Source organism: Bufo bufo, chromosome 2 (assembly GCF_905171765.1).
Source record: "Bufo bufo chromosome 2, aBufBuf1.1, whole genome shotgun sequence".
NCBI classification, from domain to species: domain Eukaryota; kingdom Metazoa; phylum Chordata; class Amphibia; order Anura; family Bufonidae; genus Bufo; species Bufo bufo.
Window position 1 is genome coordinate 830,647,742 of NC_053390.1, and position 21,448 is coordinate 830,669,189.

The 21,448-nt window shown below is 45.6% G+C and overlaps 1 protein-coding gene across 5 annotated transcripts in view; it reads left to right on the top strand.

Annotated features, from left to right (window-relative positions):
* The window catches only part of LOC120990516, a 57,032-nt gene extending 39,040 nt beyond the window's left edge, over positions 1 to 17,992 (top strand). For 3 of the 5 annotated variants that reach the window (XM_040419378.1, XM_040419379.1, XM_040419380.1), the window contains 4 exons: positions 5,453 to 5,527; positions 6,884 to 6,997; positions 16,528 to 16,617; positions 17,553 to 17,992. In XM_040419378.1, the coding sequence (XP_040275312.1) occupies positions 5,453 to 5,527; positions 6,884 to 6,997; positions 16,528 to 16,617; positions 17,553 to 17,650 (377 nt within the window). In that variant the 3' untranslated portion in view covers positions 17,651 to 17,992. Of the gene's footprint in view, positions 1 to 5,452; positions 5,528 to 6,883; positions 6,998 to 14,667; positions 15,019 to 16,527; positions 16,618 to 17,552 lie in introns of those variants that run through there. The other 2 variants (XM_040419382.1, XM_040419381.1) reach the window with 2 other exon arrangements.
* The last annotated feature ends 3,456 nt before the right edge of the window (positions 17,993 to 21,448 follow it).

Consider the following 21,448-nt stretch of genomic DNA (forward strand, 5'->3'; position numbering starts at 1 on the left):
ATTTTTAGGGTACATATGATTTTTGGTTGCTCTATATTACATTTTTGTGAGGCAAGGTTACCAAAAATTGAAATTCAGAAATTTCATTTCCATTTGCCATTAACTGTTGAGGAACACCTAAAGGGTTAATAAAGTTTGTATAATCAGTTTTGAATACCTTGAGGGGTGTAGTTTCTTAGATGGGGTCACTTTTAGGGAGTTTTTACTCTAGGGGTGCATCAGGGGGGCTTCAAAAGGGACATGGTGTCAATAAAAAAGGCCATCAAAATCGGCCTTACAGAAACCATGTCGGTCCTTTCCTTTTGCGGCCTCCCTTTTACTGATACAGCAGTTTACGACCACAAATGTGGCATTTCTGTAAACTGCAGTATCAGGGTAATAAATATAACTTTTTGTTTGGTTGTTAACCCTTGTTTTGTTACCGGAAAAAACTTATTGAAATGGAAAAGTGCTAAAAATAGCGGTTTTGGCACCGTTTTTTTTTCTTTTTTTTGACGGTGTTAATCTGGGGGGTTAGGTCATGAGATATTTTTATAGAGGAGATTCTTATGGACGCGGTGATACCTAATAAGTCTACTTTTTTTTACAATTATTTAGGTTTTTGACCATATTATCCTTTTTGATACAAAAATATTTTTTTTGTATCACAAAAGTCTGTGTCTTTTTTTTTTTTTAACCGATTATCTTATGTGGGGGCTCATTTTTTGCGGGATGAGCGGACGGTTTTATTGGCATTATTTTGGGGGCTATATGACTTTTTGATTGCTTGCTATTAAACTTTTTGTTATGTAAGGTGACCAAAAATTCTTTTTTTGCACCTTTTTTTTTTTTTTTGGACCGTGTTAATCTGGGGGGTTGGGTCATGGGGTATTTTTATAGAGGAGATTCTTACGGACGCGGCGATACCTAATAAGTCTACTTTTTTACAATTATTTAGGTTTTAGACTATATTATCCTTTTTGATACCAAAAATTTTTTTTTGTATCTCTAAAGTTTGAGTCATTTTTTTTTTAATCCGATTATCTTATGTGGGGGCTCATTTTTTGCGGGATAAGAGGACGGTTTTATTGGCACTATTTTGGGGGCTATATGACTTTTTTATCGCTTGCTATTAAACTTTTTATTATGTAAAGTGAAAAAAAAAAAAGTTTTTTTGCACCTTTTTTTTTTGGACCGTGTTAATCTGTGGGGTTAGCTCATGGGTATTTTTATAGAGGAGATTATTACCGATGCAGCGATACCTAATATGTCTACTTTTAATAAATTATTTTAGTTTTTTTGGGTTTCTCAAGTCTGAGAACCAGTTTTTTTTATCCGATGTCAGTGCTAAATTGGAATATAAATTTAGTACTCCATGGAAGTGTGATACTCCCTGAAGCAACCAATAACGCAGAGGCCCGGATGATCGGGGCACGTGTCGCACTGAGTAGTCGTGTCCTTCCGTATCCCCCTCCTGCGACACACTCTGCACTTTTTTTGGGTCCGTCCCTTCTTTCCAGCATGGGGGACCACACCTGGAAAGTGTTGGCCAGGGATGATCCGGGCGCCTCCAGTTCCCGAGGTACTCCGGCCTGCTCTTTCCCCGTCCGAAAAGATCAAGGCCTTGTGGACTGCCTCATAGAACTGAAGGAATGTCCCTGTGTTGCCAGCGCTCCAGGATAGCACAAAAGAGTTGTACATGGCAACCTGTACCAAGTAGACCGCAACTTTTTTGTACCATGCTCGGGTTTTGCGCATGGCGTTATATGGCTTGAGGACTTGATCAGAGAGATCAACTCCTCCCATATACCGATTGTAGTCGACGATACAATCGGGCTTGAGGACCGTTGCCGCGGTACCTCGCACAGGGACAGGGGTGATGCCGTTACCATGAATTGTGGACAGCATAAGGACATCCCTCTTGTCCTTATACCTGACCAGCAACAGGCTTCCAGTGGTAAGGGCACGGGTCTCACCCCTGGGGATAGGAACCTGGAGGGGTGGGCAGGGAGGCCGCGTTGATTTTTACGCACGGTCCCACAAGCGGACGTGGATCTGGCGGCGAGGGACTGGAACAAGGGGATACTGGTATAAAAGTTATCCACGTACAGGTGGTAACCCTTATCCAGCAGTGGGTACATAAGGTCCCACACAAGTTTCCCGGTAACACTCAGAGTGGGGGGACATTCTGGGGGTTGAATCCGGGAATCTCGCCCCTCGTATACACGAAATTTGTAAGTGTACCCTGAGATACTCTCACAAATTTTGTATAGCTTCACGCCATACCTCGCCCGCTTGGAGGGCACATACTGGCGGAAAATGAGTCTCCCCTTGAACGCAATGAGAGACTCATCAACCGCGACCTCCCTTCCAGTTACATAGGCCTCCATGAATTTGGCCCCAAAGTGATCGATAATTATACTGATAACAAGTTCAAACAGGTGCTATTAATACAGGTAATGAGTGGAGGACAGAGGAGCCTCTTAAAGAAGAAGTTACAGGTCTGTGAGAGCCAGAAATCTTGCTTGTTTGTAGGTGACCAAATACTCATTTTACCGAGGAATTTACCAATTAATTCATTAGAAATCCTACAATGTGATTTCCTGTATTCTTTCCCCCCCATTCTGTCTCTAGTCTCATAGTTGAAGTGTACCTATGATAAAAATTACAGGCCTCTCTCTTCTTTTTAAGTGGGAGAACTTGCACAATTGGTGGCTGACTAAATACTTTTTTGCCCCACTGTTGTAATTAATTAAAAAAGCTAAACGATCTGTATGAACTGCTGCACAGATTTTCCACTGAAAACAATGGGAGATGGGCTGAGAGTGGATTCCATTAAGATTTTGATGTGGAAAATCCGCAGTTTGAACAAGGTCTAAGGGTCCATTCACACGAATATAAGCCGTCTGTGCCTGTGCTGCTGACCACAGATTGCAGTCTGCAATGCACGGGCACCTGCCATGTGAATCCCATATTGTGTGGGTCCACATCCGCAATATAAGGCAAAATATAGGACATGTCCTATTTTTTGTGGTTAGGAGGCATAGACCAAAAAGCCCAAGGAAGAGCTTCCAAGTGCTTCTGTGGGCTTCCGATACATGCCTCCGCACCGCGCTATATCATGAGGATTGCAGACCCATTCAAGTCAATGGGTCCACTTCCATTATACGGGATACATACAGCCAGTGCCAGTATATTGCAGAACCATCGTTTATGGTCCGCAATACGGGCACGGACGGCCTACGGTCGTGTGAATTGCACACAGACGTATTTTGTTTTCGTTCCGTTTTTGTGGTTTCCGTTCCGTTTTTGTGGTTTCCGTTTGCAGTCCGTATGTGGAACCATTCATTTCAATGGTTCCACCAAAAAACCGGAATGTACTCCATATGCATTCCATTTCCGTATTTCCCTTCCGCAAAAAATGAGAACATGTCCTATTATTGTCCGCATTACAGACAAGGATAGTACTGTTCTATAAGTGGCCAGCTGTTCCGTTTCACAAAATACGGAATGCACACGGACGTTGGCCGTATTTTTTGCGGATCCGTTTTTTGCGGAACGCAAAATACATACAGTCATGTGCAAGAGGCCTTATACTGGTGGTGAACTCAAACTTAGGCTTTGTCCACATGGTGGATTTTCCCTCTGGATTTTAGCATCAACATTCCATCCACTTCCCTTGAACTTCTAGTTCATATGGATCAATTTTATTACACGCATTAATTGGTAATCTACATTGTGTTCATTCTTGGTGCTGATTCCGCATGGAAATTCCCTTTTAAATCAATGGGAGGCCAAAAAACCCTGGCCAAAACCTGCACCAGAAACTGTTCCAAATGGAACAGGCCTTGGTTTTAACCAGTTATGACCCATTAGTTATCCATACATTCTAGTCTATGAAGGCTACAGACCCCACAGAAAAGGGGTGTGAACACTTTCACCATTTCTCCTAGATATACTTAAGTGAAATATTGTAAAATAAAATCGGATACAACTTAGAAATCTGCAGCTTTGTTTATACAACTGTTATGCCATGTGTCTCCATGGTTACAGACTACATACAAACCCTGTGTAGTCTGATCTTGCCGGCATGTATTACTGTCTTTCATTTGTCCCAGATCCTACTGTCTGTAGATTATCAAGTCGACCCCCCTAACTTGTGATATACAGGACTACAACAACAAAAAAAGGGCATCACATAAAGGTTTTTTTTCGCATATATAATTTTATTTATTTATTTATTTATTTTTTGTCATGGTGTTTAGCTATACACCTGTATATATACTATTCTGTCACCTGTTACGATCCCCTATTATACTGACACCGGAGCGAGGCGTTTATGTGACATAATTTGAGCCACAACTTTCAATTCCCCCTATACATGAGCGCTTGCTTGCGCTAATAAGGAGGTGTGTGTTGTGACGTGGGTTCTGGGCGGAGCAGGGGGCGAATGCCAGATGACGCGCCTCTTGATGATTCGCGCAGTACCAGCACACACCCCCTCCATAGGTGGGGCTTACCTGATATCATTTCGGCGTCTGAGAGGCCGCGCACGGCCATCATAGCGCCGGAGCCTTGACACGCAAAAGTGTGAAGCTACTTACTTCTGCTTTACAGGCTACCTCTATCTAGAGACTCTCGCTCCTGATGATATGTGGCTTATGGTTCCACATTGAAACGCGTTGAGCCGTTGATCTTGAATCAGGACACGGTCCTTCAGGCAGGGTGAAGATTGATTGTCAAGCAGCGCAACAGCTGACTTGTCAGTGTGTATGCGGTCTGATACCGAGACCCAGTGTGATACTGCATGAATGGGTCGGCTGTTGTAGGCAGCTGAGTGAGCGTCCACATATCCTACTATACTGGGTGGATGCTGTATGCTGGTCTGCCTTGGCACCCAGCTCATCACTCACTCATAGCTGCTCTATAACTTATGCTAGGTAGGACTGCCCTAATAACGCACCTGTGCCTGGTTCAAATATAAAAACCGTGTCCTGACTCCCTTCCCAGTAATTATTGGCACCAATGTGCTAGCTGGATAGGGACCTAGTCCAGACTTTAGGTTGTGTGGTGGATATAATCAACTCCTATACCACATCACCCGAGTCTGGAGCCTGATAGTCACGGAAAGTGATGTACAGACGATTCCCGTTTTAACCTGAGATTAATAAATAATTTATTATTTTCTTTTAAATACGTTCTTCAGGCAGTAATTATTATATATATAGTGAACGTACACATTAGTATTTGTTTGTGTGGGATTGTTTAGCTATCTTACCAAATGCCAGTAAGTAATCATGTCAGACATTCTTGTTGCTACGGAGATGCCGCCTAACAACCATAGACTTTTCAATGGGCTTGTCAAGCACCACATTCCTATTAATCAATACTGGTTATAATACTGCAACTCGTGGACTGTGTTACATAATAAAATGTGTGAATAGGGAGTGACTTTGATTCTGTCTCTTTACAGGACAAGGACATGGGGACAGGGTTGTCTGGCCAATATTATCTGCAATCAGTTTTCTTGTAGAGATGGTGATGAAATGTGAGTATCAGGAGGACTTTACCATATAACTACATCTACAGAGGAGAATATAGAGTATAGAAAACCTATTTCCGGCCCATTAAAGTGCTACTCCCATCTAATAAAATGGCCTGTGGGGGTCCCAGGGGTTGGATATCTATGCTAATGATGTACTATCATTCATTAAAGGGGTTGTCCAAGTTCAGAGCTAAACCCAGACATATCCCCTTCTTCCCCCTCTCAGCCCCTCTGACATGAGCATTTCATGCTCCGATGCTCTCCCTTGCCCTGCACTGCATCGCACAGGGCAAGGTCTGTTTTGTTTACATTTTTACACTGCTATGTGGAGGCTTCCGCCTAGCAGTGTTCCCGGTACAGGCACGATGGGCGTGATTTAGCGCTGCCCTAGCCGATTTACAGGCTAGGGCAGTGCTAGAGCCCGCCAATTAGTGTTGGTGATGTCATCAGGCTCACTGCTAGGCAAAAGCCTCCGCCTAGCTTACCCATGGAGAACCCAGTACGTCACTGGATCTCCAGAAAAAGCCCTTGCCCCTTGGGAAAGGAAGAGCATCAAAGCATTAAATGCTCGAATGCTTATGTCAGAGGGGCTGACTGGGGGAGGAAGGGGATATGTCTGGGTTCAGCTCTGAACCTGGACAGCTCCTTTAACATGAGATTATCCCCTAGCCTGAAATAAAGAACCCAAAGACTTCAGCTCCTCTTCTCCGGAGCTCCAAATCTGACCTACTGGAACAAATTTTCTACATGCCACGAACCAGGGAATTTCATTTAGAAGCTGTTACTTTCCATGAGCACAACAAATCTTTATGAGGCACTCATGGCCTAATACTTTCCCAAAGAAGGCTGTGTGGTTTATCCCAGAAGTCATAGTTATGGGCGAGTAGACTAGACACAGGAGGTGAAGGCAGTGGCAGAAGGTAACTAGAAAATTGTAAAAATGAGTCTGGACTATGGAGGTTTGTGAAAGGTCACACAAGGTGCATCCCAATCCTTTCCTGAAGATTACATGTCACCAATGGGACAAATTTATTCAAACAAAGCCAATGAGTTTTTCCCAGACTATTGATGTATGGGCAGAACACAAATTACAGTACGGCCCCCTCTCCAAAACCCCAAGAAGTTTTTTTGGGCAAAGCCAGCTGATGTAGACGATTATTGACTCTCCTTCATCAGTTGGTAAAGCAGATAATGTCTCATGACCAATTTCAGCTCCTCAGTGAATTCTCAGGTAGAGCCATTTTAGAAATGTTTAAACTATCTCAGAACCATTTTAGGATCTTCATTGGTTGATCACTTTATCTCTCAATAGAATAATTGTTTGAAGGTAAGATGTAAGAACTCTATTCTTCTTTTCAGTTTTCAGATGTTGTTGCACTTGTCTGCCGGAAACGTTGAGATGCCCCAGCTTTGTGATGCTTTTTCGACCCATTCTGATAAGTGGATTGATTGTGGTGGCCTTTTCTTTAATATGTAAGTGTCTACATTCGATGAAATGCAGTCACAATCACTAATCACAAACACAAGTTATAAAACTAAGAATGAACCATGTCCTAACGATCCCGACACTTTTAGTCTGTGGCTTAATAGTCTTTCTAAAACATACCACATTGCTTTTACAGTATTATAGAAGATGTTCTTCTATAGCTACCTAGAAGGTGACATGTGGTTGGTATATACAGTGGTGCTTGAAAGGTTGTGAACCCTTCAATATTTTCTATATTTCTGCATAAATGTGACCTAAAACTGTAAGATTTTCATCCAAGTCCTAAAAGTAAGGATAACCAAATGAAACAATGAGTAAAAAATATTAAACTAGCCATTTATTTATTGAGGAAATTGATCCAATATCACAATAACTGTAAGTGGCAAAAGTATGTGAACCTTTGGTTTCAGTATCTGGTGTGACCAACCTGTGCAACTAAAAGTTTCCTGTAATTGTTGATTAGTCCTGCACATCGGCTTGGAGGAATGTTAGCCCATTACTCCATACCAATCAGCCTTAGCTCTGCTACGTTGGTGGATTTTCTCCCATGATCTGCTTGCTTCAGGTCCTTCTATAACATTGCTATTGGATTAAGGTCAGGACTTTGACTTGGCTATTCCAAAATTTCAACTTTCTTCTTCTTTAACCATTCTTTGGCAGAATGACTTGCAAGCTTAGGGACATTGTCTTGCTGCATGGCCCACGTTCCTTTGAGATTCAGCTGATGGACAAATGTCCTGACATTTTTGTTTAGAATTTGCTGGTATATTTTAGAATTCATTGTTCCACCTATGATGGCAAGCCACCCTGGCCCAGGTGCAGCAAAACTGAACCATGGTACCACCATCCATCACCGTGTTTCACAGATGGAATGGAGTTTTATGCTGGAATACAGGGTTTTCGTTTCTACAAACATATTGTTTCTCATTTTAAGAGAACTTGTCACCACAAAATGCAGAACAATCTGCAGACAGTAGGTTATAGAGCAGGAGGAGCTAAGCAGACCGATATAGTTTTACTTTTTCTTCAGTTGTACAAGGGCAGGTGTTATAACTGATAGCTGTACACAGTGTCCGACTGGGGTGCCAAGGGCCCACCAGTAAAAGTGACTCTAGAGGCCCACCCTATAGTTTCATACAGATATTTACACTTAAGGCGGTTTTCCGATTTGCATCAACATCCTTGAAAATAATCCTAAATATAGGAAGCTGTAGTGTAATAGTTCACATGACTGCTGCAGCTAATCACTGGCTACCACTGAGATCACTGATTAGTTACAGCAGTCAGGTGCGGTACGCAGGGAATTTACGGCGGCAGCCAAAACATTATGTCCCAGCTACAGCCCAGCGGAGAGAACAGAGTATTAGTGCTGGATCAAATAGTGATAAGGATGGTGAGTTTAAGTGTTTTTTGTTTGTTTTTTTCGTTTTTTTTTAACAGCATCCCTGTAGTTTGACCTCAAAAATTTGAACTTAGGCACCCCCTTCAAGCTCAGTACTCTGTTACACACATACTTCTACACATACCGTCACTATTTCATACACACACTGTCATACAGGCAGGCACTGGATTATCAAAAGAGCTGTCAAAAATGAAAGGTGGAATCTGATTGGTTGCTATGGGCAACTAACCCAGTTTTATTTTACACCAGTTTGATAAATTACCCCAAATGTCCCTATAGTGTCAACAGCAGCTATAATGTCCCCTAGAGACCCCCAGTAATAACAACACCCTCTATTGTGATCCAGGTAATAATCCCTGTATAGTGTCCCCAGAAATAATAGAATTGCCCCTACAGTGCCTCTCCAATAGCAAGGTCCCCCATGCTACCTACATATAGTAATTTCCCACACACTGCACCCATAGTAATTTGCCCCCCCACACAGTAATTTCCCCCACACTGCCCCCATATAGTAGTTTGCCCCCACACAGGAGTTTGCCCCACACTGCCCCCACACAGTAGTTTCCCCCACACTGCCCCCACACAGTAGTTTCTCCCACACTGCCCCCACACAGTAGTTTCCCCCACACTGCCCCCACACAGTAGTTTCTCCCACACTGCCCCAACACAGTAGTTTCCCCCACACTGCCCCCACACAGTAGTTTCTCCCACACTGCCCCCACACAGTAGTTTCTCCCACACTGCCCCCACACAGTAGTTTCTCCCACACTGCCCCAACACAGTAGTTTCCCCCACACTGCCCCCACACAGTAGTTTCTCCCACACTGCCCCCACACAGTAGTTTCTCCCACACTGCCCCCACACAGTAGTTTCTCCCACACTGCCCCCACACAGTAGTTTCTCCCACACTGCCCCCACACAGTAGTTTCCCCCACACTGCCCCCACACAGTAGTTTCTCCCACACTGCCCCCACACAGTAGTTTCCCCCACACTGCCCCCACACAGTAGTTTCTCCCACACTGCCCCCACACAGTAGTTTCCCCCACACTGCCCCCACACAGTAGTTTCTCCCACACTGCCCCCACACAGTAGTTTCTCCCACACTGCCCCCACACAGTAGTTTCCCCCACACTGCCCCCACACAGTAGTTTCTCCCACACTGCCCCCACACAGTAGTTTCCCCCACACTGCCCCCACACAGTAGTTTCCCCCACACTGCCCCCACACAGTAGTTTCTCCCACACTGCCCCCACACAGTAGTTTCCCCCACACTGCCCCCACACAGTAGTTTCTCCCACACTGCCCCCACACAGTAGTTTCCCCCACACTGCCCCCACACAGTAGTTTCTCCAACACTGCCCCCACACAGTAGTTTCTCCCACACTGCCCCCACACAGTAGTTTCTCCCACACTGCCCCCACACAGTAGTTTCCCCCACACTGCCCCCACACAGTAGTTTCTCCCACACTGCCCCCACACAGTAGTTTCCCCCACACTGCCCCCACACAGTAGTTTCTCCCACACTGCCCCCACACAGTAGTTTCCCCCACACTGCCCCCACACAGTAGTTTCTCCCACACTGCCCCCACACAGTAGTTTCTCCCACACTGCCCCCACACAGTAGTTTCCCCCACACTGCCCCCACACAGTAGTTTCTCCCACACTGCCCCCACACAGTAGTTTCCCCCACACTGCCCCCACACAGTAGTTTCTCCCACACTGCCCCCACACAGTAGTTTCTCCCACACTGCCCCCACACAGTAGTTTCTCCCACACTGCCCCCACACAGTAGTTTGCCCCACACTGCCCCCACACAGTAGTTTCCCCCACACTGCCCCCACACAGTAGTTTCTCCCACACTGCCCCCACACAGTAGTTTCCCCCACACTGCCCCCACACAGTAGTTTCTCCCACACTGCCCCCTCACAGTAGTTTGCCCCACACTGCCCCCACACAGTAGTTTCTCCCACACTGCCCCCACACAGTAGTTTCTCCCACACTGCCCCCACACAGTAGTTTCCCCCACACAGTAGTTTCTCCCACACTGCCCCCACACAGTAGTTTCCCCCACACAGTAGTTTCTCCCACACTGCCCCCACACAGTAGTTTGCCCCACACTGCCCCCACACAGTAGTTTCCCCCACACTGTCCCCACACAGTAGTTTCCCCCACACAGTAGTTTCCCCCACACTGCCCCCACACAGTAGTTTCTCCCACACTGCCCCCACACAGTAGTTTCTCCCACACTGCCCCCACACAGTAGTTTCCCCCACACTGTCCCCACACAGTATATACCCCACACTGCCCCCATAAAGTATTTTGCCTCCATACAGTAATTGCCACCACACAGTAGTTTCCCTCAAATTGCCCCATATGGTAATTTTGCCCCCACATAGTAATCCTTCTAATAATAATTTGCCCCCACACAGTAATCCCACTGTAATATTTTTCCCCCACATAGTAATTTGCCCCCATACTGCAATTTGCCCCCAGTGTACTGTCTCTTCACATGTCCTCCTGTGTGTCCCCCCCATGTCCTCCAGTCGCAGGCTCTGTGTCCAGCATACCATGGGTAATTGAAGTTTTGTTGCCATGCACGGCTAGTTTGTTACTTTGATGTTATTGCTTGCACTTAGCACACTTGCCCTGCCTGTACTATAGTTATCTGGCTACCTGCATTTTTATGCGGCCATCACAGTCACCCCGGGTGGGCAAGTCTGCTACGTGCGATCATACTTACCTTTTATATGCATGCAGCATACACATTACTATATGTCACTTTGGGGGAACCTACAGTTCTCACATATCTATGCTGTTCTATACCCAGGGCTGGGATTCCTTTTCCCTGTTAGTTGGGTTTTTGTGAGGGAGGTTGTACATGACCCCATTACTTGAGGTCTCCCTCCCTCCTCTATCTATGTGCCTTATGTTGTATATTTTTTGTTATTTGAATATGTCTTAATAAAATACATATATTCTTCTACATATATTCTTCTGCTGTATAAGTCCTCTTTAAACCAAAAAGTTCTTTTTTGGTGTCATCTGTCCACAAAACATTGTTCCAAGAGCTTACAAGGCTTGTCCAGGTGATCTTTGGCAAACTGCAGATGGGCAGCAATGTTCTTCATGGAGAGTAGCATCTTTCTTACAGTTCTGCCATGCACACCATTGGTGTCCACCTGATGGTGGAATCAAGAACATTAACTATTAGCTAATGTGAGAGAGGCCTTTAGTTGCTTAGAGTTTACATTGGGTTTCTTTTTTTCTTTGCGGACTATTATACGCCTGGGAGCAACCCAAGAAGAAGCGACTGGCGCGAGTGTGCCTGTCACATCTATAAAACACCTGGGTGCAATCTCCGGCGGACTTAGTCAGATGTCTACAGCAAGATGGCGGGCCACACGAGTACAGGTGGAACCTCCGCTGTGAATACAGCAGCCATACTCCCATAAGTGGAGGATACTTTGCTAGAGACCATGAGAGACAGCATCCAAGCATGGCTTAGCAAGCACTGAAGGTCATGAGTGAGCAGCTTGACAACGTAAGATGCCTGGACAATGTCTGAGTGCTTCAAGTGGTCAAAGACATGTGAGAAGTAGGGGACCCTATGACTACAATAGGAAAGCGGATAGATGGACCAATATACTATATTTATACAGTAGGTGAACCCGATTTTGTGTCAATCTCGCTCTCTTTCTCGGCGAGATTGAGCACATACGAGCCCCATCGCGGGAGCCAGCGCCGAGCTGGCTTGCCGCGATGGAGACAGAGCCGTCATAGAAGCGACGGGAGATCCGACTTGGATTCCCGCCAATTCTACACGTGTGCGGCGTTTGTTATGAATCCTGAGGGTGAAGTCCCCGCCGGATTTTAAATAAAAATCCGGCCTGGGTCCCGCCCTCAGGAGCATACCGGGCCCTTAGGTCTGTTATGGGTTGTAAGGAGAGCCCCCCCTACGCCGAAAAAAACGGCGTAGGGGGTCCCCCTACAATCCATACCAGACCCGTATCCAAAGCACGCTACCCGGCCAGCCAGGAAGGGAGTGGGGACGAGCGAGCACCCCCCCCCCCTCCTGAGCCGTACCAGGCTGCATGCCCTCAACATGGGGGGGTTGGGTGCTCTGGGGCAGGGGGCGCACTGCGGCCCCCCCACCTCAGAGCACCCTGTCCCCATGTTGATGAGGACAGGGCCCCTTCCCGACAACCCTGGCCGTTGGTTGTCGGGGTATGCGGGCGGGAGGCTTATCGGAATCTGGGAGCCCCCTTTAATAAGGGGGCCCCCAGATACCGGCCCCCCACCCTAAGTGAATGAGTATGGGGTACATCGTACCCCTACCCATTCACCTGCAAGAAAAGTGGTAAAAACACAAATAAACCACACAGTGTATTAAAATATTTTATTTTTCTGCTCCGGAGGCCGCCCCCTGTCTTCTTAATTAGCTCTTTTACCAGGGGGGGCTCTTCTTCTTCCGCTATCCCGACGGGTCTTCTCCGCTATCCGGGGGGTCTTCTCAACTCTCCGGGGTTCTCCTTCTGTCTTCTCCGCTATCCGGGGGGTCTTCTCAACTCTCCGGGGTTCTCCTTCTGTCTTCTCCGCTATCCGGGGGGTCTTCTCAACTCTCCGGGGTTCTCCTTCTGTCTTCTCCGCTATCCGGGGGGTCTTCTCAACTCTCCGGGGTTCTCCTTCTGTCTTCTCCGCTATCCGGGGGGTCTTCTCAACTCTCCGGGGTTCTCCTTCTGTCTTCTCCGCTCTCCGGGGGGTCTTCTCAACTCTCCGGGGTTCTCCTTCTGTCTTCTCCGCTATCCGGGGGGTCTTCTCAACTCTCCGGGGTTCTCCTTCTGTCTTCTCCGCTATCCGGGGGGGTCTTCTCAACTCTCCGGGGTTCTCCTTCTGTTTTCGCCTCTCTCTGTTGTTGACTCGGCGCACCCCGGTTCTTCGTCTCGCGAGACGTCTCGCGAGACGAAGAATCGGGGTGCGCCGAGTCTCGCGAGACGAAGAACCGGGGTGCGCCGAGTCAACAACGGAGAGCGGCGAAGACAGAAGGAGAACCCCGGAGAGTTGAGAAGACCCCCCGGATAGCGGAGAAGACAGAAGGAGAACCCCGGAGAGTTGAGAAGACCCCCCGGATAGCGGAGAAGACCCGTCGGGATATCGGAAGAAGAAGAGCCCCCCCTGGTAAAAGAGCTAATAAAGAAGACAGGGGGCGGCCTCCGGAGCAGAAAAATAAAATATTTTAATACACTGTGTGGTTTATTTGTGTTTTTACCACTTTTCTTGCAGGTGAATGGGTAGGGGTACGATGTACCCCATACTCATTCACTTAGGGTGGGGGGCCGGTATCTGGGGGCCCCCTTATTAAAGGGGGCTCCCAGATTCCGATAAGCCTCCCGCCCGCATACCCCGACAACCAACGGCCAGGGTTGTCGGGAAGGGGCCCTGTCCTCATCAACATGGGGACAGGGTGCTCTGAGGTGGGGGGGCCGCAGTGCGCCCCCTGCCCCAGAGCACCCAACCCCCCATGTTGAGGGCATGCAGCCTGGTACGGCTCAGGAGGGGGGGGGGGGCGCTCGCTCATCCCCACTCCCTTCCTGGCTGGCCGGGTAGCGTGCTTTGGATACGGGTCTGGTATGGATTGTAGGGGGACCCCCTACGCCGTTTTTTTCGGCGTAGGGGGGGCTCTCCTTACAACCCATAACAGACCTAAGGGCCCGGTATGCTCCTGAGGGCGGGACCCAGGCCGGATTTTTATTTAAAATCCGGCGGGGACTTCCCCCTCAGGATTCATAACAAACGCCGCACACGTGTAGAATTGGCGGGAATCCAAGTCGGATCTCCCGTCGCTTCTATGACGCGCTTGCTGGGATGTGCTGTCACTATTCCAGTGAGTGCGAGATCTCGGCACCATGTCGCCGAGTATCAGCGCGACGCTGTCGTGCTAAAAGCACAATATCACAAACACCTACTGTAGCATAAAATGACTGATGACGGAAAGAAGGATGCAGGGAGAGTAGAGGAGAGGGGAGGGGTGGGTGTGCGGTACTAGGATAATTTTCTACTCACACCTGTTTGTTATTACATTGATTGAAAACACCTGACTTTAATTTCACCTTCAAATTATCTGCTAATCCTAAAGGTTCACATACTTTTTATCACTCACAGACATGTGATACTGGATCATTTTGCTCAATAAATAAATGAACAAGTCTTATATTTTTGGACTCATTCGTTTGTTTTGGCTCTTTATCTACTTTTAGGACTTGTGTGAAAATCTGATGCAGTTTTAGGTCAAATTCACGCAGAAATATGGACAATTCTGAAGGGTCCATAAACTTTCAAGCACCACTGTACATGAGGGTTTCAATACCTTTACCTGATAAGTATTGATTCATTATTTCAGGGTTACAATGGTGTTTCAATTGTGCCATTGCACCAGGAACCAGCTTCTTGTGGGTTTGAATTTGTATTATAGTGGTTCATGTTGCCACTGTTCCGTGCGTCCTAGCCTCGGTTACTTGTGGGTGTGTATTGGTGCCAATTTGCTTGTATCTTTCCTCAGTTATGTATGGCAAGGGTTAATGGCTTTGTGTGTGCATCTGACTAATGAGTTTAAGGCCTCTTTCACACGGGCATTGCGGGAAAATGTGCGGGTGCGTTGCGGGAACACCCGCGATTTTTCCGCGCGAGTGAAAAACATTGTAATGCGTTTTGCACTCGCGTGAGAAAAATCACGCATGTGTAGTACCCAAACCCGACCTTCTTCACAGATGTTCGGGCTTGGGATCGGTGTTTTGTAGATTGTATTATTTTCCCTTATAACATAGTTATAAGGGAAAATAATAGCATTCTGATTACAGAATGCATAGTAAACTAGCGCTGGAGGGGTTGAAAAAAAATAAAAATAATTTAACTCACCTTAGTCCACTTGATCGCGTAGTCCGGCATCTGCTTCTTTCTCCTTTGTTGAATAGGACCTGTGGTGAGCATTAAATACAGTTACAGGACCTTTGATGATGTCACTCCGGTCATCACATGGTACGTCACATGTTCTTTTACCATGGTGATTCACCATGGTAAAAGATCATGTGACGTACCATGTGATGACCGGAGTGACGTCACCACAGGTCCTGTTACAGTAATTAATGCTCACCACAGGTCATCTCCTAGCAACCGTGCGTGAAAATCGCACCGCATCTGCACTTGCTTGCGGATGCTTGCGATTTTCACGCAACCCCATTCACTTCTATGGGGCCTGCGTTGCGTGAAAAACGCAGAATATAGAGCATGCTGCAATTTTCACGCAACGCACAAGTGATGCGTGAAAATCACCGCTCATGTGCACAGCCCCATAGAAATGAATGGGTCGGTATTCAGTGCGGGTGCAATGCGTTCAACTCACGCATCGCATCCGCACGGAATACTCGCCCGTGTGAAAGGGGCCTAAGTCTGTTATATAGTTCCAGCCCCTGACTGTTTAACTTCAGTTTCTGTTGGATAATTGCACCTTCTGTCTGTATCTGGATACTGTGGAGTCTGTTTGCTATGCACTTGAGTCTGTTCCATGCATGGTCTGAATTCTGTCCTAGTTCTGTTTGCCAATGAATTCCCAAGTTCTAGTTTTTCTTTGATCAGTCTTACCAAGTTTCTGCATCTGGACATGCTATATCTGAACTGTGTTGTAAAGTTCTGCGCCTCAGTTTCTGCTCATGTATCTGCTATGTATGAATAGGTTCCTGAGGTGATTATTTCTGGGTTCCTGAAGCCTATTCGTCTGTCAGTGCTCCGTGGTTTGTCTCTTGCCTCATCTTTGTCTGCTTTGGAGTTTCCTGTACTCTGCTTGGTTCTGAATTAATGCCTTGCCTGTGCTTCTGGAACTTTGCACTAGTGTAGCGGCACTAGCAACCAGACCGCTACTATCCCAGGTAGCGGTCTGGTTCCTAACCCACAGTGAAGTCCTCATGCCTGTACAGGAATTATAGGGTGAATACTGGGAGGCGCCAGAATAAACACCCTTAAGGTTAGTCCTACGCCAAACCAGTTAGTTACCACACTGGGTCCACAACCATTAGTCAGTAATATTCAGTTCGTAGACAATGAAATGTTTTGCTTTTTTTCAGACTACGACATTCCGGTGATTTGGAAGATGTGGTACTTTGTGGCAGCATTGATATCCTTGTCTTTACGAGTGGTGCTCATCATTTTATTTTGTAAGTCCCAGGCTCTATAGTGCAAATGCGATAGACAAGAAGTAGACAAATTAGAGGTGTTTTCCGGGAAAGCTGTGTGCACAATAGAGGAAGAGGAAGGGCAATACGGCAAATATCACTTAATCAGCAAGAGAACGGTCATTGGTACTGGACGTACTTTTCAAAAGCCCCATCGTACATGCGGGAATGTCCTGCAATCGGTTAGAGATGAGCCATCAAGTCTACATGAATCAAATTTGTTACGAATTTCCCCCAAAAATTACATTTCAGCAAATCTGAAACTTTTGTGATTTGTCTCACACAAAAATCTCAAAATGGAAGCCACCATTTTACAGATCAGAAGATTTGTGACATTTGGGGCACTTTAGATTCGGAACAAATTTATTCGGATGGGATCGTATCTGACTGCAGATTCTAACGAATCAGACCTGAAACTAAGTTTAGGAAATGTGCTCGTCTCTGGTCGATGTTTGTTTATACTAATTTGAATTGCAATGGGCAATTTTAATCAGGGAAGGGTTTTAAAATGTCCCAACAATTTAGGATTTAAATCTGGAAAGTATGAATGCCCCCCTTCCCAAATTGATCATTTATAGGGTGAACACCTAATAATCTAAACTGACAGAAAATTTATCCCATAAAACATATGGATCCAATTATATGCACTGACCTAGAATCGCCATAAACAGTATACAGTGGAAAAGCTATTTTAGGGGCTGATTCAGGTAATGTGAACAGAAATAGATATTTTTTTCCAGGATTGTAAAGTTCTAAATTTACACTGAAGTTATCAAAAGTCTTCACAAAAGACAAATTAGTTTGTAGGATTAAAAAAATATATACTTTCCATAATTTGTTCATGCAGTTATAACAGATAAAAATGATTTTAAATATTTCAGGACATTTTAATTCACATATTGATTTATTTTTTGTAGATTGGAGACTGAAGAGCAGAAATGAGACAAACAACAACCCAAAAACCGACCCAAACTCATTACTGAGGCCACAAGTGCCTCCGCCAGCGCAGACCTGACGGGACTAGAATTTTTTGGATTTTCGAGGATTTCATTATTTATGTTTGCCGCTTTAGAGGCCCTTTTTGGCCATTTTTATAATTTGTAAAATGTATACGTTTTGAAGACAATCTGGAGTATTAATATTATAAATTGTGTATAAATTCTTTGTTTTCATTTTTATTTAAAAAGTGTTTGGAATGTTTTCACAAAAGTGATAAAGATGTGATGGGGCAGAGTTATTTTCTGTCCAAGTGTATAGTATATAAGAGTAATCATCTCAGGAATGGAGATATGTTACACAAGAGTACCTACCTCAGGTACACTGTCCTTGTATGTGACTCTATGGTTTTCACCTTCTATCCATTATATATTATATTTTAGTAAAACACTTCTTACTTGTCCTACACAGGCGCTTACACTTTTTTTACCTGCCGCTGAGGTACCGCAGCGGTATCGCCACCTCTGTGAATCAAAGAATGATGTATGAAATATGTCTATTAGGTACTGCGCGTTGTGCTCCCTGTATACTTCCCCTACCTGTCGGTACTCAAGGGCCCGCAGTATTCAGTGATACAGAAACCCACAGATTGGTAAATACCTGATCCTGGGTGTTCATCTGTTTTGGCTGTTTGTCCTGCGTTTTTCTTGTTTTTCTTTTTCTTTGGTCCTGTCCGGGATAAAGCGAAGTACAGGAGGCTGGACCCTATCGGTTTTGGTTTAATATGGAGCTTGCCCCGGCCGGTGGCACAGCTTGATTTTTTGAAAAGGCTGCTTATTCGCGCTCGCACGGAGCGCTGCGTGACGTCACGGCAAAAGCTACGGTAGGCTAGGAGGACCAAAATTACCCCAACGCGTTTCGAATAGTACGCTATTCTTCGGACCTTTAAAAGCAACACCAGGCGCCAGAAGAAGCATCCCTGACGAAGAATAGCGTACTATTCGAAATGCGTTGGAGTAATTTTGGTCCTCCTAGCCTACCGTAGCTTTTGCCGTGACGTCACGCAGAATAAGCAGCCTTTTCAAAAAATCAAGCTGTGCCACCGGCCGGGGCAAGCTCCATATTAAACCAAAACCGATAGGGTCCAGCCTCCTGTACTTCGCTTTATCCCGGACGGGACCAAAGAAAAAGAAAACCAAGAAAAACGCAGGACAAACAGCCAAAACAGATGAACACCCAGGATCAGGTATTTACCAATCTGTGGGTTTCTGTATCACTGAATACTGCGGGCCCTTGAGTACCGACGGGTAGGGGAAGTATACAGGGAGCACGTCGCGCAGTACCTAATAGACATATTATATATTATATGTTTATATCATTTAACCAGTCTCCGAATATGGATTCATTAAAGGGGTAGTGAAATTTTTACAAAGGGCCCTGAATGGATTAAAAAGAATAAACAAAGAACTACTGACCTCAGGATTCCCCACCACTGCCGTTTCTACCCTTCCTGATCCTCTTCTGGTCCCCTTTGACACATAGGAAATGACAGCCCAGCCAATCATAGGCCACAGTAGTGAGCCTCCTCAGCCATTGATTGGCTGAGCTGTTATTTCCTGTATGACCACTGGGAGTCTGGAAGGAATGGGGGAAAAGTGGTCCAAATGGAGTCATATGTAGTTATAATTGTTAGTCAGTGGGTTTTGATGGGGTTCTTGGGAAAGCACACGTCAATGAGAGAAGCTGGAATGTGTGGTATTACAAATGTTTAGTATAAAGACCAGCAGGAAAGACCATTGGAGGGATCGTATGTGGGGGACTGCTCTGGGATATTGTCTCCTCTGGAAGGCTGAAAGGTCCATAAATACTGTACTTTTTGTGAAATGGTCTCCATTCCAGACAGACCTTCGGTGTAGACTACTGTAGTAGCTGATCTGGTGCTGCTGGTAATTGCATGGTGTAGCAGCCAAAATATTAGGTTGTGAGGGCAGGAGAAATTCCCCCAGAAGATCAGCGTGACAGCTTTAGGAATATGGCTTGGTCCTTAGGTGCAATCAGGGTCTGGTGTAGGAAGAGCTACATTGGGAGTAGCGCTCTACTTGAATCCAAGGTATCTGGAGATGCAGTAGGTTCTGGGTGAGGTGATCAGATGTAGTAAGGTGGGTACTGGAACTTCTGGGAAACACCTCATCCTCATTCCCTGTGCCAAGAGGTGCGCTTCATGAATTTGCTGCCTTGTCATTAAAGGAAAGATGTTGGAAGGATCAACAATATTAAACCAGACAGACAATCTAGTAGGACTGTCTTGTAAAAAAAACTTTTATTATTTACGCACATGCACCAAGGGGCATGGGAGGCAATGGAAAGCTAATGAACTGAGGGGCTAGGCCCCACCCCTTTGTGCTCTCGAGCCCTCATTTGCATAAATAATATTATCCTTTCTTTTCTTGGGAACTCCGCATCGGATTTCACAAATCAGGTATTATGTAATCAGGAAGATCAACCCTACCATGCCGTATGCCTGGTTTGATAGGGTTGGTCCTGCTGACTGGTTTTGTGGGGGCCTGGCTCTGCTTGGACCCTCTGACATTGGACTGTTCTCTATCACTACACATCTACTTTGGGGTCAATGTAATACAACTGGCGTTTCATACCTGACTTATTAAGCTGTAATAATAATGGTAGCTTACTGCCTGAAAAAATAACGCTAAAACTCTACTTTATTTAAAACATCATTTAAAATGTGGCAATCTGCCAAGTTCCACAAATTCAGGCTGGATGTAGGAGAACACCAGTGTTTGTTTAATTAATCACAGAGTTGTAACTCCTGTATCCAAGATACTTTTGGAGCATGGACTGTAGTTTTAATGCGTGATAGAAGTCATATTGAGAGTGAGACAGATCAGTCGTCATCTGATTATGACACTGAACCAGAAGCTCAGATTAATATCAGTTCATTTATAAGAGGCAGAAGTAGGGGTAGAGGTCGGTATCAGAGCAGAGGTCGAGGATGTGGAGTAAGCCAGAGGAGCAACAGAGGAGGTTTTATTAGAGACAGCACGATAAGTAGCAGACTACCAACTGAGAAAGAGAAGGGACACATAGGATATAGCACGGATTTTGATGAACCTCAGATCATAAATATTTTTAAACATCCCCTCAATCGGGTAGAAACGAGTTTACTGCAAAAGGACCTTTCTTTGTCCCAGATTGTCATTTCAACCCGTTCAATTGGGTTAAGGATCTGAATCTTTTTAGAATGATCTCTTAACTGGGATGGATACCAGTCAAATGATGGTAATATACACTGCTCAAAAAGGAACACAAAAATAACACATCCTAGATCTGAATTAATTAAATATTCTTCTGAAATACTTTGTTCTTTACATAGTTGAATGTGCTGACAACAAAATCACACAAAAAAAAAAATGGAAATCAAATTTTTTAAACCATGGAGGTCTGGATTTGGAGTCACCCTCAAAATTAAAGTGGAAAAACACACTACAGGCTGATCCAACTTTGATGTATGTCCTTAAAACAAGTCAAAATGAGGCTCAGTAGTGTGTGTCCTCCACGTGCCTGTATGACCTCCCTACAACGCCTGTGCATGCTCCTGATGAGGTAGCGGACGGTCTCCTGAGGGATCTCCTCCCAGACCTGGACTAAAGCATCTGCCAACTCCTGGACAGTCTATGGTGCAACGTGACGTTGGTGGATAGAGCGAGACGTGATGTCCCAGATGTGCTCAATTGGATTCAGGTCTGGGGAACGGGTGGGCCAGTCCATAGCATCAATGCCTTCGTCTTGCAGGAACTGCTGACACACTCCAGCCACATGAGGTCTAGCATTGTCTTGCATTAGGAGGAACCCAGGGCCA